The sequence below is a fragment of the Curcuma longa genome, chromosome 4, assembly GCF_044706935.1.
Source record: "Curcuma longa cultivar G26 ecotype Majalengka, Jawa Barat chromosome 4, ITB_CL_G26_1.1, whole genome shotgun sequence".
NCBI classification, from domain to species: Eukaryota; Viridiplantae; Streptophyta; class Magnoliopsida; order Zingiberales; family Zingiberaceae; genus Curcuma; species Curcuma longa.
The window spans coordinates 18,688,583-18,706,797 of NC_133864.1; the positions used below are offsets into that span (position 1 = coordinate 18,688,583).

General features: G+C 38.0%; 2 protein-coding genes and 1 pseudogene across 2 annotated transcripts; 2 read left to right on the plus strand and 1 right to left on the minus strand.

The window, feature by feature from the left end:
* Nucleotides 1-887: 887 nt before the first annotated feature.
* LOC141827799 (mitochondrial outer membrane protein porin 1-like) lies at nt 888-3,502 on the plus strand. The gene is made up of 6 exons (XM_074715127.1): nt 888-1,002; nt 1,088-1,155; nt 2,094-2,204; nt 2,436-2,525; nt 2,631-2,839; nt 2,928-3,502. The coding sequence occupies exons 1-6, from the start codon at nt 960-962 to the stop codon at nt 3,232-3,234; spliced, it is 828 nt and encodes a 275-aa protein (XP_074571228.1). The 5' UTR covers nt 888-959; the 3' UTR covers nt 3,235-3,502.
* Nucleotides 3,503-4,701: 1,199 nt separating this feature from the next.
* Nucleotides 4,702-6,876, minus strand: LOC141828697 (uncharacterized). The gene has a single exon (XM_074716155.1). It carries the CDS (start codon nt 6,774-6,776, stop codon nt 4,908-4,910), a length of 1,869 nt encoding a protein of 622 aa, XP_074572256.1. The 5' UTR covers nt 6,777-6,876; the 3' UTR covers nt 4,702-4,907.
* A 1,831-nt stretch (nt 6,877-8,707) lies between these two features.
* On the plus strand, nt 8,708-11,467 carry LOC141827223 (uncharacterized; annotated as a pseudogene).
* Nucleotides 11,468-18,215: the final 6,748 nt, after the last annotated feature.

Consider the following 18,215-nt stretch of genomic DNA (forward strand, 5'->3'; position numbering starts at 1 on the left):
AAGAGAGAGAATTGAGATGCAAAAGCATGCATGAGATAATATGAATTACAAAAGGTACTAGTGGGATGACTGAGGAAAACATAAAAAAAAATTCACTTTTGAGGTTTTGCATTAGAGAAGCTCTAAAAGCAATCAAGAAGATAGAATTCGTCATTCCCACAATTCCATACGATCGATTTCATTATCATCTATGAAAGGGTAAATCAAGAAGTTGTAGTTGGTCATGACAAAAACAAACTACACAAATTTAGATAAGTTCCCAGTCAGTCTCATGGACTCAATCCCTGGGGGTGGCCGGTCCGGTCCCACGGAAGTTTCCCACCGACTATCAGGGTAAATCGAGAAGTGCATACGGCGGCCAATCCGAGATGTCCAGCATCCTTTGATTGCGTTCCCCATTTGGAGGAAAATTCATGCAAATACGTCGTAGCTGGGGATCGAACCGCGGGTCCTTAAGTCACAACCCGGATGTCCTACCGTTGTACCATTGCCCCAGGGACAATATATTTGCATTTATAGATTATTCATTCTTGAACATTAATGAAATCAAATTAATAATATTAAAGGGAAGGGGAAAAATATTTAAAATAAAAGGTAAAATATTTTTTCTGTTATATGTTATAAAATTAATTAAACATGTTTAAAACATTTTAGATGCCCACGTGCCTTGCTCCTCACCCTGTCCTCCGCAAACCAAAATAGCCACTCCCTTCTCCGTTACGTTATGCGAACGCACATATAACGTAACGGTAGAAACCTTAGACGATCGAACGGTTCATAATTGACACTCGACCAGAATCAAGCCTGTCGCTCCATCTACCCCATACATTCGAATATAACGGGAATAAATGAGACCTAACAGCGTGTGGGGTTTCTTTATAGGCATCGAAAGAGCTGCTTCCTTCGGTCGTCTTTGGTTCCACGCAGCGCCGCCTCTGGTATCCCGATCGAGCGAAGCGATGGCTCCAGGTCTCTACTCCGACATTGGCAAGAGGACTAGGGGTGCCTATCTCTCTCTCGCTGGTGGATTTTTTTAGTACCTTTTTTGATTTTTTTAATATATTTTTTCCCTTATTTGTTGACACAGATCTTCTGTACAAGGATTACCAGACAGATCACAAGTTTACAGTCACGACATACACCTCGACCGGCGTTGTGAGTGATTAAGCCTATTAATTTGTTAGTTTCTGGGCTGTCTTTTTTATTCCTTTTTGGGCTTGGTTGTTCTTTTGTAGCGGATATTTGATTCATAGGTGGATTAGATCCCTTGTGGTCTTTTAGTAACTTTTCAAGAAGCTCCGGATTTTTTTTTTGTAGATACTTTAGTGGATGTAATCAAGATATGTTGTTGTCATGTATTTTTAGGACAATCTGCTGGTTGTTCTGTGTTGATGTTTTTTTGCAAATTAAAGTTTTAAAAATGAAATATGTGCAGAGGGAAGTTCCATTTTGCACTGAATATCTTATGTATTTTTAGCCTGCAACATTTTCTTTTTTTTATTTATATTTATTTTATTTTATCTCATTGAACCCATGCTATTTGTTTATATGGATCACATCATTTGATACTAGCATTATGGGTTTGTCATTGTTGTGTTAGGCCCTTTTTTGCTCTTGAATGGTGAAGGAGATACATATGTGCATTAGAATTAAAGGAAGCATAATAACATTAATAACATTAATAACATTGTTGGTTAGAATTTCCATGTCCGAAAAGGTAGGAAATATATTTTAAGCCAATGGAAATAGAAGTTTTTCAGCTCCAACGACTACAATGTGTTGCTTGGATGATCAACTGTAACACACTAAGCAAATTATATTCGACATCATCTAGTAATGATAAGTCGTGTTTACACAAGTAAAAATCTGTACCAATATTAACATGGCAATGACTTTAAGTTTGGCAATGACACTATCACCAAATATCTTGGCTACAACCTATCTTACTTGATAATAGCCCAAACAATTAGGCCATTGCTATTTGATTCTTATTTATACTTTTACATGAGCATTCCTGTGCTTTGACTGTATGTTAACTGTGCTATTTTGCAGTTTAGTAATTATAACAATGTTCTTTTCTTTTGCTGCTGCAGGCGATCACTGCTTCTGGAACTAAGAAAAGTGATTTGATTTTTGGGGAGATTCAGTCGCAGATAAAGAACAAAAATGTCACATTCGACGTGAAGGCAAAGTCGGACTCAAATGTAAACACTTCTTGTTGACATATTTTCCCTTTAATTTATCAGTTACTGTTTTTCTCCAGTTGATTGCCTTTTGATAATGTGTATGATGGGCCATGTACCTGTTATTGTCTTTTATTTTTTATCAAGTTGTTTTTCTGGCATTTATCTTGGTTATACAATCTTTATATCCTTTCAATGTGAAGTTTCTTTTTTTTCCTTCGATGTTAATGCTTATTTTGCAATTTATGTTAGGTTACAACAACAGTTACAATCGATGAATTCACTGTACCTGGTTTAAAGACAATTTTTAGCTTTGTTGTTCCAGATCAAAGGTCTGGAAAGGTAAGGAAGTGTCTGCTCTTTCTCATGGTTGCATGAGGGTTGAGTTGGTTTTCGAACATGTCATTTTGTAATTCCAACTACGTTTTCATTATACTGGTGTTGCAGGTTGAACTTCAATATCTGCATGATTATACAGGGGTTAATGCCAGCATTGGGTTGAATGCCAATCCTGTTGTCAATCTCTCAGGTGTAGTTGGTACTAAAACTCTTGCGGTTGGTGCTGATGTAGCCTATGATACAGCATCTAGTAATTTCACCAAGTACAATGCTGGGTTAAGCTTCGTCAATGCTGATCTTATTGCTTCGTTGACTTTGTGAGCAGTTTCTCAGAGTAATCTCAGATATTTAGATGCCCTAAAGTGTTGATCTGAGCGTGATTTGAGACACTTGATTTGGATGCAGGAACAACAAAGGTGATAGCTTGAGCGCGTCATATTACCACTTGGTCAGCCCATTGTCAAACACAGCAGTTGGTGCAGAGTTCACTCGCAGCTTTTCAGCTAATGAGAACATCCTCTCCTTCGGGACTCAGCATGCATTGGACCCCTTGACCTTAGTGAAGACACGATTCGACAGTTACGGGAAGGCCAGTGCTCTCATTCAGCATGAATGGAAGCCAAAGTCATTCCTGACCATTTCGGGGGAGGTGGACACCAAGGCCATCGATAAGAGCTCCAAGGTTGGATTGTCCTTGTTGCTCAAGCCTTGACATGGGACTCTCGGCCTGTGATTTCAAATTTAGTACGCTGATTGAAGTTGAGGAACTCATGATGGTTGCATCATCTTGACTTGCTCAGTTTTTGCTTGAAATTGTTTTGGCTACTCAAAGAGTGCATTTGGCTTTCCACTTAGAATTTGGCATGTAATAATTGTTCTTGTTGGGCGATTAGAAACTGAGATGGGAACCCTTTCATCTACTTATTTGTTCGCTTTAAACTCGTTCTATGCAGGATATGAGTCAAACTGTTAGTTCTTTATATTTGTTGCCTTAACAAGGTCAAGCAAACTGTTAGTTCTTTGTGAGTTAGAGGTGCATCTGTGCTGTGCAAGTTTGCAGGACCTTTGAACAAAATGAATAGCTGCAATAGGTATATTGCTACCAGAAGAAGGAAGTTTTGGGGTGACATTAAAAAAATATCAAGCTAACTGTCTGTTGTGAATGCTTCAAGGGGAAGGTATCCGAGAACAAGAATTCGGCATCATCGAAGCCAGCAAGGGTCTGTGCCCGATCATCCTTGGAGAACTTGGAGCAACAGATAGAACGGCCTCAAGTTGGAAGACTTTGTTTGGAGCTCGGAATAGCAGCAAAGCATTTTACAAGTTGAATAAGACCTTTAAACACATGCCATAGCTAGTTTCACTGTGGTGGGAGAACAATTAGTGATTTGTAAAATGAATGATTGCTTAGGTAGTGGGTGAGCTACCTAAGATTTGGCTGTTGTAGCTTTGTGGCCTTGGGAGTGTTTTCAAGTTATGTTGTTAATAGACTAAAGTCTTTGATATTGTAGAGGCTCACTATGAGTTGTCTAAGTACTAGTCGATTGGCCGAGGATTGATGATCAATTGAATGGTTGCCGGTCAGTTAAGCGAGGGTTTTAATTGACTTGTGATATAAATATTGGAGTCCAACATTTAGATTGGAGTTGTCCAATATCGACTAGAGGCATAAAAAGGTCAGCCTTGGATGTATATGTTTTTAAAGAGCTTTTGTATCCTTAACGCATTCAATATTTAAATTTTATGCGTTGATCAATATCAGGTGCCCAAAAGAATCTAAGAGTCTGGTTCTAGGTTGAAGATTTCGACATCTCCTTCGAGATCTCTTGATAATTCCCTAGTCTTTCACTTTCATCTCTCAGGCAGAGGTCAGAATTTGTTTGTTTGTGAATGAAATCTCAACTAGAATCATGCTTACAAAGAGCTTGTAAAATCTCATTGGTTTGGCGAAGAGACATTATTCTTCAAGGTGCTAACCTCGATTTATTACCTCTTGTAAAAGGAAGGATTATCTGCAGGTGATGCACCGAATGCGTCATAATCAAGAACCAGAGGGAAGTCTGATCTGATCGAACAAGTCTAATTGTTAGGTAGAACCGATCAGAGGTCTAAAAAATGCATATATTTTTTTCATAAATTCATTCCAAAGCCCGTTCTTTCCATTATCGAAAAGCTTTCTTGACCAGAAGGCTACTTGGCTTGAGCCCCCAAAAGCTTATCTGGAAATTTTCACCGGTTCTGAAATTTCTCGTGCTGGGATTGTAGCGGGCTGCGAATTTTAATCAACCAATGTCCTCAACTGATCCAATGGTTCAGCTGTCAAGAATCAGTTTTTGTGCACCTTGCCGGAGATCACGTCGCCGGCGGCGGTGCCTGGATTGAAGATTAAGCGCGTCCCATCTCCGCTTCCTGTTGCCTTCGTTGTTTGCGGCGCTCCTTCTCGCGTATGGAGTTCTGCTTCTCGAGCTTCCAGTTCAAATGACATTGGGCGATGAAGAGGTCGGCCTTGCTGTCCACGTTCGGGTTCGGGTTCGGGTTCGGGTTCGGGCAGGACACTGCCACGGCTTCTCTTTCCTTCGCTTTCGTCGCTTGTCCCTCGACGACTCTTCTGTTCAGATTGTGGTTAACCAGCACCACCTCCTCGTCGGTGACCATTTGATGGAAATGAGAAGGTGTCCGGGGAGGCGTAGGCGGGGGTAATGGCGACATGGGAGAGGAAGCGCAGTCAGTGCGCTTCGAAAGATTGGATTTTTCTGACCGTGATGGCGGAGCCGGTGGAAGCGGCGGCAGAGGTGACTCGTAAAGATAAGCTTTTTCCTTTCCCTTGTGATGCCAGTTATGTGACGGAGGAGCTGATCCCGGAGGTGGAGGTTGCATAGCTTGCTGCGTGGATTGTCGTTCTGGCGGCGGAGGCATCGGGGGCGGCGGTGGAGGTGCTGCTGACTCCGAGTGTATCCGCCGGGTGTTGCTTCCTCCTTTCTTTTGGTAGAACAGGTGGTGAGAGACAGAGGAAGGAAGAGGGGGCGGCAGCGGCGGAGCGGAGGAGGCAGGTTCCTCGGATGGAAATGTTGTGTCGTTTGAAGATATCTTCGTCTTGCTCCCTTTCCTCTTTGGATGGGACAAAGCTATGGCTGCCGCGATGTCCTTCGCACCGCTGCCTCTTCGCTTCTTATGGCTCGTCTTCTCTACCATCATCTCCGCCTCCTCTTCCCCGTACTCCTGCAGCTGTGGCGGAGACGGAAGTCTCGGTGGCGGATCCAGCAGCGGCGTATGAGGCTTCTCAACAAGAAAGTTAGGATTTTGTTCGGCCTCCCACTGCGGAACATCACGGACGCTTCTCCTCCTCCGATGCCGCGATTTCGTTGGCGCTGGTAGGGGAATGCCGGTCATCGTCGCCTCGGATATTGCATTTTGTCCCACATTGCTCTTCCGAAACTTCTTCAAGCTCCTCCTCGGCTGGCGGTGCCTTGGAGGCGGCGACGGCGACGACAACCACTGATGGTAGTTCTCCTGCCCAAAGATCTCATTTTGCTCCACCTCCTTTTCCTCCGCAACCTTCCCAACTCTCTTCCGCCTGGTCATCCGCGATTGGCGCTCAGGCGGGAGCGGGGAGGGCGGGTGGGGCCTTTCCGGCTCAAAGATCTCATCTTTCTGCCCGTGCCTCTCAGGAAGTTCGTTCAACGCCCTACTCCCCAGCAGCCACTGCGTCGGTGGCGGCGGACTCGGCGGAGATCTAGATCTTCGCTCAACATATGTGTCCACGGCTATCGTTTTCGCCTCTGAATCCCCAAACTTTCCCCTTTTCCACGCCCCGGACTCCGAATCCTGCCGATAATGCTGGACATCACCGTAGAAACGCCACTCCTCGGCACCGGCGTCCAGGGACGGCCTCAGAACAGGGCAGGAACCGCCGCCATTATGCATCCGAAGACCTCCAGCCGCCGGAGAGGCCTCCACGGCGCGGGGGTATCCAGAGTGCGCTCGGTGCCAGTCCCCATGCTCAGCCGGGCGGGGGAGCCTGTCTCCGTCATCGGTGCCGCGGCGGCGGCTGAGGACGCCGCAGAGAATGGCGAAAAGGACGAGGAGGACGTTAAGAGTGTCCCAACCGTTCCTGATAGCGAATAGGCGGAAGCCGCGGAAGGAGGAGGGAAGGAAGAGGAGAATGAGAAGGGAGAAGAGGAGAACAGTGACCCATGGCCGGAGCCCAACAGCAACAGCAGCGGAAGAAGAGGAAGCTTCTCTTTCTCTATCCATTTTGAAGGAGGAGGACAAGGCTCAAGATCTTCTTCTTCGTTTATGTTCTTCCTTGTTTCTACCTCGCTTTCCGCCCCTGCTTCTCTACTGCAGCTGCTGAATCTTGTTCGCTCGCTCCTTCTGGCTTTTGTGGCCTACCCTTTCTGTGCTGCTCCTGCTCCTCCTTTTATACTGAGTTATTATTCTTATGATTTAACATTGAGTGTTGCATCATAATATTTGATAGGAGATCATAAATCTATTTCGGGACGTAACTGAGTTGGTCTATAGTAGAATTACAGAAGAGTGTAAGAGTTTGACACAATATCCTTCTCTATTGTAGTAACTGTAACTTTTCGATTTACTTCCTTACAAATACAAATGATCGTGAAACTAATCGTGTGAGACCGCTGGGGTGATGTTATCCACCTTTTACAGAAGATAAAGATCATAAACCCTAGTTTATGAGTTGCTCAAGAGATTTAAGAAAAGATTGAGTTATTAGAGACAACTACAAAGACTAAATTGTGAAGATGAAAAAAAAAAAAAGAAATGTTGAAATGTATTATTAGGATAGAATATGGAGATTGAAGTTTGAATCTTATTATAAATGAATATTTTAGAAGTTGATTTTTAATTGTGTATAAACATTCTAAATTTATTTGATAGGTCAATTAGAAGGAAAGACCATCTACTTTTAGGATTAGTTGTACTCATAATTGTATTAATTTATTAGGTAGAAGATATTTTTTTCATCTCTTTATAATTGATTATAATGTATGAAACTCATGAGAAAGAACATATTAGATCACAATTAATCTTACTATGAAATCCCTAGACGCTAAGGTGAAAATTTAGCCAATGTATGTGTGACATGAGGGTATATTAACATAAATTTTTATCCATAACAAAGTTATAGACATAATAGAAGTTATTAGAGATCTACTAATAATTAGGTTATCTATAATATCTTTTATCTCTCAGTTAAGATTAAAAAAAAGAAGAAGAAGAAATAGACATAAGATTTTATCAAATATCTTGAATCCTCAACATTACCTTTAGTTTCACCATATGCATGCTATTTGCCTACTCATCCAAAGATCTTCCATCCATGTCTCTTCTATTCTCAACCTAAATTGAATCAACTTGCTCTAATAATATTCACCTTTATTGGAAGCTCAAATTAGATAAAGATATGTATCCATGCAAGCTTTTATTAGGTACTATTTATATTTGGATTTTTGCCCTTTTTGGTGTCCTTCATCAATGATAACAAATTTGAGTTAAGATCCTACTGTATGTCTCACTGAATCAACAAGTTGGTGCTTGTCTTCTTTCAATATTTTTGTCCTAAAATCTACCTCTCTTGCACAACAACTACAGTTGGTGGGAAAAGGTGGCTTATTTATTTTATTAATTAGTTGGCATTGAATATAATCCAATTGGGAAGGATTCAATTAGGTCAGTTTTAATTCAACTAAAACTATAAATTGGTATGTATCTTTTTGTCAACATCAATCAAGCAAATCCCACCAATTAGAAGTAAGTTGCTCCTTAGTCAATTTTTTTTAGGGCTTCATTTGCTCCTCCATAAATTTCCTTTCCTTTAAGATATGATAAGAATATCTACTCTTTTATACTTGCATTGTTGAGGATGAGCTTATGTGAGATAAGATCGTCGAATATTTAGTGGTCGAAGGTTTATCTATAGGAAGAAGAAGGTCCTTGCTAAGGGAAAAGAAGGTGCTTGCTAGTTGCTATGAATTGGAAGTCGTTTTGTCCAATTCACTCCTAGCTAACGCATATCTAGGTTTATTCTAGGTCATTGCATCACTTGAATAATTGAGATCACACAAGTTTGAATCATTGATTAACCCCAAACATGTTGAGTCAGTTGCTTGGGTTGAATTCAACCCTATTAACATAAGTGACCCTAGCATATGTGCATCCACATGTCGTGCAATGCATCACACTACCTATGTACATTGCAGATGACTCGAAACTATCATGTGTTGAAAATGTCCTAAAACCATCATCATGTGCTTTGAACAAACTCCCTTTAAACTTTATATTCGGACTAAGTTCTTCTAAGGATCTTAAGAGGTATAAGAGCTCTAGTTCTTCTTCTTTATTATTCATATCTTATAAACCTTTTCAAAATTAATTTTATTTTAAAAGAATTCTAGCAATATCTAGTTCTTCTTCTTCCTTATTCATATCTTGTAATTCACCCATAATCTCTTATAACTCACACAACTTGTAGAATTTTTTAACTTCTACATCATTCTCAATGATGTTGTCCAAAGACTTTCGCCTCTAGGTCTTTATGTTTTTAGCCGAAAGATTTCTTACCTTAAGGACTTTACAATTTGCTCAAAGATGCTTGTCTTTAGGTTCCTTATCATCGAGTTCACTTTACTAGACACTTTTAATAGTGATATCTCCAATATGGTCATATCTCAAAATAAAAAATTATAAGTTGTAACTTAATGGGAAAGGGAAATCAAATTCAAACTCAGTTAGGTCATAAAATTTTCAAATGTCAATAACGTTCGACCTTAATTTGAACCAATGTGAAAAGTCAATCTCCATCTATTGTAGTAACAGATGATTACGTTCATCTCGTCCCTCACATTGCATCCTCATGTTATGTGAAGGGACCATTAAATGAACTAGCAAACTACAATTCCAATGCAATTTAAGTTTCAAAATCTTAAACTTGTCCTCTTATTCACTATATCAATTCATTGCAACTCCGGCATTAAGTTCTAAGATACAACATTTTCCCCATTTTTAAGAATTTAATTTTCTAATTTTAAACAAGTACGGTAGATTAAGATATACCTTAGATTACAATTTTTAAAAGTGTCCCTAATTTAATCAAAATTCTAAAACTAAAAATCTAATTTGTGAAATTAGGAATTGACTTCAACATTTCAAAAGATAGATCTAATACAATTTTACAGAGTGTTTCTAGTTTAATCATTTTTTTTAAAAAAATATAAAACCTAGATTGTGAAATTAGGAATCAATTTCAATTTTTCAAATGATATTTATTATAAATACTGATAAATTAATGTGATGTAAAAAAATTTAATTTATTATTTTTATCTAATAAATCTAGCAAATATGTAATCAATGTTAGTTGTTTTAGTAAAAAATCCTAATTATCAGCAATAAGTTGCGGAGCCTTTGAGCACTTGAGCTCCCACTATAGATGACAAGTCAAATAGAACGAGCTTCTTCTCATAATAGGAGGGAGCTCGTTTAATTTTATTAATGTTGGGAGCGGCTCCCCATTTCCTTTTTATTTAAAAAAAACTAAATTATTTTATAATTTGATAATGACTTTTTTAAAAATGAAATAAAATCTATAAAATATAAAAATTAGTCATTGTTGAACTTCTAATTTTTTAATTTTTAAATTTTTTCTTATAAATGCATCTTTAATATTTTATTTTTTCATTCATCCTACCATTTTCTACTTCTTTTTTTCTTATTCCTTTCATTATATATTTGTGTTTTTATTCCAGATTGATGAAAATTTCAAGGCTATCTTTTGAATTCTTTAAATGTGGAAGAAAACACATCTTCCCAAAATACTCGCATTTATCCAAATACCCTCAAATTTCTAAAATATTTCATATGTTCCACCATATCCTCCAAATTTTCAAAGTTTTCAAAATTTTTTGACAAATCCGAAAAACACCGCCCTAGTGTTGTTTTGTATATATTCACCCCAAGATTAGTCAGCTATGGGCAGTCAATTTAGAATGTTTGCTCTGTCATACGTATTTTCTCCTTCTCAACCATTGGTCATGCCTTCAAACGAATCAAAAAGGGTTAGTGTCCATGCATTTATTAGTAACAAAGAAGCTGTAATGTCATCATCTGTTCTAGGAACTCAATGACCACCATACTCATCACACATAGAGCGTGGATACGAACCAGAGATAGAAGACTCGAAATGAATAGTTTGGTTTTCCGATGAAGATGTGGTTCTTATGAAGTCATGTGTCCTATCAGCATCGACACAGTCATTGATAATGAACAGAAAGATCAAACTTTTTAAAAATTTATTGTTGATTACTACAACAAGCATCAACCCGTTGAAACTGTACTAAGAATTTAAAAGCGACTAAAATCATGTTTATAAGTTCACGTCGATTGTGAATGAATTTTCTACAAATTATAATAATTTTTATACTTATCATCAAAGTAGTTGGAGTGACGAGAATGTGTTAGAGAACAAATTGAATATGTGGAAAGTCAATAATAATAACAAGAACTTTAAGTATATGCATGTGTAAAGGGTTCTCAAAGAGTATGAGAAATATGCTCTACAATCAGTCATCACTCTAGTAAGAAAGTAAGGACATCCAAATTAGGAGGGACACACTTCCACATCAAATCTGGATATGAGTGTTGACGTGGACGACTATGAAGTCCGTATTCATCCAATAGGGCAAAAGGTGATGGAGAGGAAGGGCAAATCCAAAGTTAGAGAGAGTGATAAAATGGAACAAAGCATGGACACAAATTTGCAAGATATTAAAGAATATCAAATGAAAAAAATAATTTTACGGGAAGCCAAGGTACTTCATAAGGATTATGAAATTATTATGAAGGATACTAGTGAGATGACACCGGGACAACTTTGTATACATGAGAAAATAGTTGAAAAAATTAAACAGAGGCATAACCTGATGTAGATGTGTTTAAGTTGATCTTTAGATATTGTTATAATTTTTATTTTTTATTGGATGTATTGCAACATTTATGTAATCCACTTTTTAATTATTAATGTCATTCAATACTTGTAATTATATGAATTTAATAAACCAACCGTTAAAAATAGTCATTATAAAATAACTGTTATAAAGTAGTCAGTACAAACTAGACGTTATATATATATTAGCCGTTACAAACTAACCGTACAAACTAACTTATATATACAAGTAAGGAAACTAGAATCCTGTATTCTACAAATAATGTCTTCTCAACCACACAAATATCTTCATTTATTCTAAATATCTGAAAATCTAGATCGATCTAAAAGATTCATGATTTGTGAATTCTAGAGAAATGAATTGATGGAAGATGCAGAGGATATAGATGAACAAATCATGCTCCGGTTATATGAGCAATGGCACATGCTGAGTCAAATAGCTAAAACTTCTTCTAGCAGAACATAGAGGAGAAGGTATTTGAACTGGGATCATGAAGGCGAAGACGATCATTTTTTCAATGATTACTTCTCCGATGAACTTGTATATCCTGATGATGTATTCCGATGTCATTCAGAATGCAAAGAGGCTTATTCCTTTGCATAAGCAATGCCTTGAAAAATCATTTTGAATATTTTCAATGGGTCGATGCCATGGGAAAAAAAGGGTTGTTGGCACTTTAGAGATGCACGACGACTACCGTCAATTGGCGTACGGAGTCTTTACCGACCATTACGATAAATACTTATGAGTTGCTGAAACAATTGCTATTGAATGCTTGTTCAACTATTGTCGATGTGTGATTCAAGTGTTTGGGACCCAATACTTAAAAAGACCCGATGCTACTGACATCCAACACTTGCTTGAAATGCATGAGCAGAGACATGACTTCCTTTGGCATGTTGGGTAATCTTGATTGCATGCATTGGCAATGGAAATTTTGCCATGTTACTTCTTGGAAAGGCCAATTTACTTGAGGTGATCCTAGCGTCCCGACAATTGTGCTTGAAGCGGTCGCATCTGTGGACTTGTGGGTCTGACATGTCTTTTTTTGGATTGCAAGGTCACATAATGATATCGACATGCTTAATTGTATGATTAATTTTACAAGGAAATGTACTAGAGGTTAATTTTATAATACACAATATACAAAATGCTACTGTATAACCGATGAGATCTATCCAGAATGAGCTATTTTCGTCAAGAGCTTTTTGTACCCTCAAGATCTCAAGAGAAAGATGTTCAAGGAACGATAGGAGGCCGCGAGAAACGATGTCGAGTGGACATTTGGGGTGTTTCAATTTTGATGGACAATGATCAGAGGTCTAGGATGATTTTAGTACAAGGATAACTTAAAGGACATCATGTATATATACATTATTTTATATAACATGATTATTAAGGATGAGGGGATGCAATAGTCAATTGGTCGGATAATGAATGAGATCCTTTGTCACAAATATTTCAGGATTCCATTCAAAAATTACAAAATTACTTCTGGAGAAATTACGAACTACGTGATAGTCAACTGCATTATCATCTATGAGCCGACTTGATTGAGCATATTTGGGCACGCTATAATCGTAATTAGTGAAAAAATAATTTATTAATTATAATATATTTAATTATTTTACATTGTATTTCATGAATGATTTATAAGAATTCATTGTTTAATATTGTATTGATTCTTTTTAAATTTTATAAAATTTCAATTATATTTTATCAATTATTATTTATAAAAAAATTATATATAAATTTAAATAATAATATATTAAATAAATATATTATATAAAATATAAATAATGTATAAAATATATTATATATATCGAGCGATGATATGCTGCTCACCCATATATGCGTGCTTGTGGACACCTGCCACCGTGGCATATCCTAATCAGTTTTTTTTTTGTTGTTAACATGTTCCTTTCCTTTTCGTTAGTGATGAAACTATGTTTTCCCTAGTAATGTTTCGTCCCTCATCGTGACTGCTCCATAATTTTGTGTCGGAGATTCAGAACCCTTTGTACATCATCTCTACTTTCTCCACACACCCATCTTGCAGTAGATATCCATATATGTGAAATCCGAATAGCCTTGGTCCATCAATAAATTTCGTCTAAAATCCATTGACAACCTAGCCATAGTTGATGGGACCAAATTCATCGTGTGGGTTTCTACAGTGCTTCTTAGTTACAATGTGGTTCCACAACATCTACATAAAGAGATTCCAAACAACATTATCAAACCAAACTAGATTTTCAATTTTTCACAGAAACAATATTGTAATAAGTATTCTAAGTATACAAAATATATCATTTACCCTTTAATCTACATTTTTAATAAGTAGCTAATTACATGGTAAAAGTCAAATAGTCAGATATGTGTAATCACTATTACAACCACTCGATCATCACTTATGGTCGGTTAAAAGAGATGGTCAGGGCAAAGATCGCTAAACAAAAACTCGAAAGGGAAGATAGACAAGCACCAACTTCGAGGGTGGCAAACCTAAGAAGGAGAGGGGAAGAGTGATTTAAAGTTAATGGGTCATGTTTAGGTCGGGTTTACTTGAAGTTATCATTACCGTTTTGGTGCTAGATTTTAAAGAACAACACCACCCTATGGTTGCTATCATGTATTCAGAATAATGTAGTTCTAGATTTCAAAAATGAGCACCATTGTGGTGCTATTTTTCAAAAACCAACACCACTTTGGTCTTGAATTTCAATGAACAACACCACCTTATGCCTCCTATCAGGTATTCAGAACAAAGTGATTTTGGATTTCAAAAATCAATATCACTATGGTGTTGCATTTAAAAAGCCAACACTACTTTAGTACTACATTTCAAAAACCAACACCACTCAATTTTTAAAGGCAGAGAAGTCATAACAACGTGGTTCTATTTCTGAAAAACTAATACCACTATGGTGCTGCATTTTAAAAATCATCACCACCCTATTGCTAAAGACGGAGAAGTAAGTGCAGCACCACTGTGGTCAGTGGCGGATCCAGACTAATTTTTCAACCGGGGCTCAATTTTTTCAACCAGACCGACTGCAAAATTTTTCGAGCTTCCGATCCTTGCGGATGCTCGAAAAATTTGAACAACCTTGAATAGTCTCCCAACTCCAGATATTCAGATTCCGTAAGTATATCGTCGAAAGGAAATCAAACCGAATTATAATTCGATGTTGGCTATTTCGTGAATCTTCCTTGCAAATGTTGCAGCAACAAGTAGGGGGAAGACAATAGTTGCATCGCAGTGAACCTGCTTGATTTCAGTAGAAAGAAGATTAAAATGTAGATTCAGTTTGTTAATATTTATAAATAAATATTATAAATTATTTATGAATAATATTGAATTATATTTAAATGTAGATTGTAGTTCATTAACTAAGTAAACGACTGAAAAAATATTAAAGTTTGAAACAATCAGATTAAAGAGCTCGTCTTAGCGAATTAATTTCAAATTAAACTTAAAAATTAATCAAGTTTAAATAACAATTTCAATGAATGAATTCATTTTAGATTCAACTTGATTTAATTCAGTTATCTTATCAAATAATCTTAAATAGCACATATTTTATTTCCGTTAGGCTAGTTTACCCTAGGAGTGAAGTGAGTTTATTCGTGAGGCCGATCGTGTGGGGTTGATCGTGTGGGACCACTAAGGTGACGGATTCCACCAGAAGAAATGAGTTTATTAATTTTTATAATAATTTTTTTAATGGAAAAAAATGTATTTTAAGAAATAAGATAAATCTTGGGGTAAAATGAAAACCTCTTCTAAAAAACTAAAATTTTGAGGGCAAAATCGACAATTTTTCTATCCTCGTGATCCGAGTGAGTGAGTGACAGTGAGAGTGGCCGTGTGTGTCCAAAACCTTATCGGTATTACCAAAATACTCCTATCACTTAATTAAATCTCACTCAAATACGAAGGTATTTTGGTCTTTTAGGAATACCCACTGAGCCACCGGCTCCCGTCTTGAAGCCCTAAACTTGGAGATTTCGATAGGATCCACGACGCTGCCGCCGGCCGCCGCTCGGCATACATTGCGCTCGCTTCTATCAGAATCTCAAGGTAGTTTCTCTATCACCACTTGCCATTTTCGGAATCAGGCATCGAAGCTAATTCTCTGTTGCAGCAACAAGTAGGGGGAAGGCAAATACGTGCTTAAGCGGAGGGATCCGCCGCTGCCCTTCTCCGGCGCCAGTGGACCTCCAGGCTCCAGGAGGGAGCTACCGCGATCTCAGGGGGGGCTCAAGCCCCCCCTCGCCCCCCTTGGATCCGCCACTGACTGTGGTGTTGCATTTTTAAAATCAGCACCACTATTTTTAAAATCAGCACCACTAGTCAATGCAACATGGTTCTGTTTTTGGAAAATCAGCTATAGGATTTCAAAAATCAACAGCACCTTATTTTTTAAAGACATAAGTTAGAGCACTGTTGTTTTGTTTCTGAAAAACCAGTACCACTATGGTGTTGCATTTCAAAAACCAACATGACCCTATTTTTGAAGACAGGGAAGTCAAAGGAGTGTGATTTTGTTTCTAGAAAATCAGCACTATAATGGTCCTGAATTTCAAAACCCAGCACCACCTTACTTTTAAAGATAGAAGTTAGTAAAACACAGAGCGGTTATTAAAAATAAAAACACGTCCTTTGTAAAACAACTAACCATAACTAAAAAAATGTGAAATCTAAGTAAATCTCAAATAGAGCCTCTATAGTGTAAAACACAATATATAAATACAAGTAAACAGAGATGCTAAGAACAGAATATGAAGATTTGTAGAGATACAATGAAATGATCACCATTTACAAGTAAACACATGTAACAACCCCCTTCTTTCTTATACTAATAGGAAGACGTTACGTACTTAAACTTTTTCATTACTTTTACTTATTAAATGAAAATAACTCGATAAATCTTTTTTTTCTAGCATGCGGAAGCAAAAGAAATAAAAATAAACTTCTTGGACGTAAAGTAAACATTTATATAATTCTTGATCTTATTCCGTGGTTCCGCCGACACCACACATCAAACACTTTTCCAGCTGCCTCCTCTTTCCTAAAACTTTTCCTTTCATTTATCTGCAATATGAGGAATGCAAACTATAAGCAATGCTTAGTAAGTACATCATCTAACTCACAAAAATCATAGAAAACTTCGTCATAACATATGCTATTATATGAAAGAAAATGCTGGTAAATGATAGGGGAAAACTTATACTATATATAAGTGAAAATAAATAAACATCCTTCTTTGAGCCCAGCGAGGTATCAATGCAGACATCTCTTATATAGGCGAACCTTGTGCCTTGAATTCCTTTTCTTATGGGCGAACCTTGTGCCCGGAATTCATTATGGGCGAACCTTGTGCCCTGGATTCCTTTCCTTGTGGGCGAACCTTGTGCTCGGAATCCCTTATGCCTTGCATTTCTTATGGGCGAACCTTGTGCCCGATACCCGCCTCTTAAAAGTAAAATACCTTTCTTATACTTCTTATATCATGCAATTCTACCATTTACATATGCTTTAACAAAATCATGCATATACTTTAATAAAATCATACTATGGAAAAACAGAAACAACGGAACTACTCATACTGCAGGTGAGAGATGCACTTACCTTATCTTGTCGACTCACGGGATTTTAAATGCTAAGGTTGTGAAATCGAAGACCTTCTCCGAGATGCTCTAGCACCTTCCTCGCGCGACCTTAACAAAAGAAATCATAACTACAGCTTAATCCAAATCATTAACCTAAGCTAATCCTTCAATTAATTGTCCATTAATTATTTAAATTTCAATACTTTAATTAATTATTAATCAATTATTTAGCTTAACCCTTAAATATATACTAATTAATTACTAAACTTATTAAGGCAATGAACTATTAGTTATTACAAACAAATTACTAATCAAACTATTAATTACTGATTAAATCATAATTATTTACTAATTGCTAATTCGTAAACTTGATTAATCAGATACTAAGTATTAAGCTGATTAACCTAATGAAGTACTAATTAGTATGCAATTAACTTAATTAAACTAGATAAATCATTAAGTAAGCCCTTAATTAGTCAACCTAACCATAATTAATCAAATCTGATTACCATTTAAGTTAATCCACTAATACTCTTAATTAATCAACTTGATTTTAATTAATTACTCTAATTAAAACCCTTTAATTAATCACTTACCGTATTTAATTAACCTAGTTAATTAAAACTCTGCTTTGTCTTCTCTACGCGGACAGGGCAGCAGGTCACGGGCGGGGGCGCGGTTGGGCACCGGCGGAGGCCGTCGGCGGTGGACAACGGCGCGGGCGGTGGCTTCGACAGAGGAGAGGGCAAAGCAGCAGGGCGATCGGGCGTTGCTTCCTTCTTCTCCGGCTAAGGAAAGCAGCGGCAATGGCGTCGGCGGAGGGAGGGACGCGACCAGACTGTGTAGAGGGGAAAACAGAGAGGAGGCGGCGACGGCGGCGGCTCCGCTTCTCTTCACGCAGCGCCGGGGATGACGCGGGTCTTCTCACACGAGCAGGGCATAACAGGGGATCGGCGTCGGCTGCTCCCCCTGCTCTGCTTCTCCACGCGGCCGGCGGCGAAGGGCGCGGCGGAGGGTTTGGCTAGGGTTTGGGATCTCGGCCTCCTCTTATAGCCCTCTCTGTTCCGAGTTTTTCGCCGGCGGAATCGGGCGACGGCGGGCCGGGCGCAGTCAC

Bases quoted from the DNA above. Each gene is read 5' to 3' on its own strand.
- LOC141828697 (XM_074716155.1), bottom strand. From the start codon at position 6,776: ATGGATAGAGAAAGAGAAGCTTCCTCTTCTTCCGCTGCTGTTGCTGTT.
- LOC141827799 (XM_074715127.1), top strand. From the start codon at position 960: ATGGCTCCAGGTCTCTACTCCGACATTGGCAAGAGGACTAGGG. The intron at 2,205-2,435 runs GTAAACACTTCT...AATTTATGTTAG, and splicing joins AGGCAAAGTCGGACTCAAAT to GTTACAACAACAGTTACAAT. The intron at 2,526-2,630 runs GTAAGGAAGTGT...CTGGTGTTGCAG, and splicing joins CAGATCAAAGGTCTGGAAAG to GTTGAACTTCAATATCTGCA.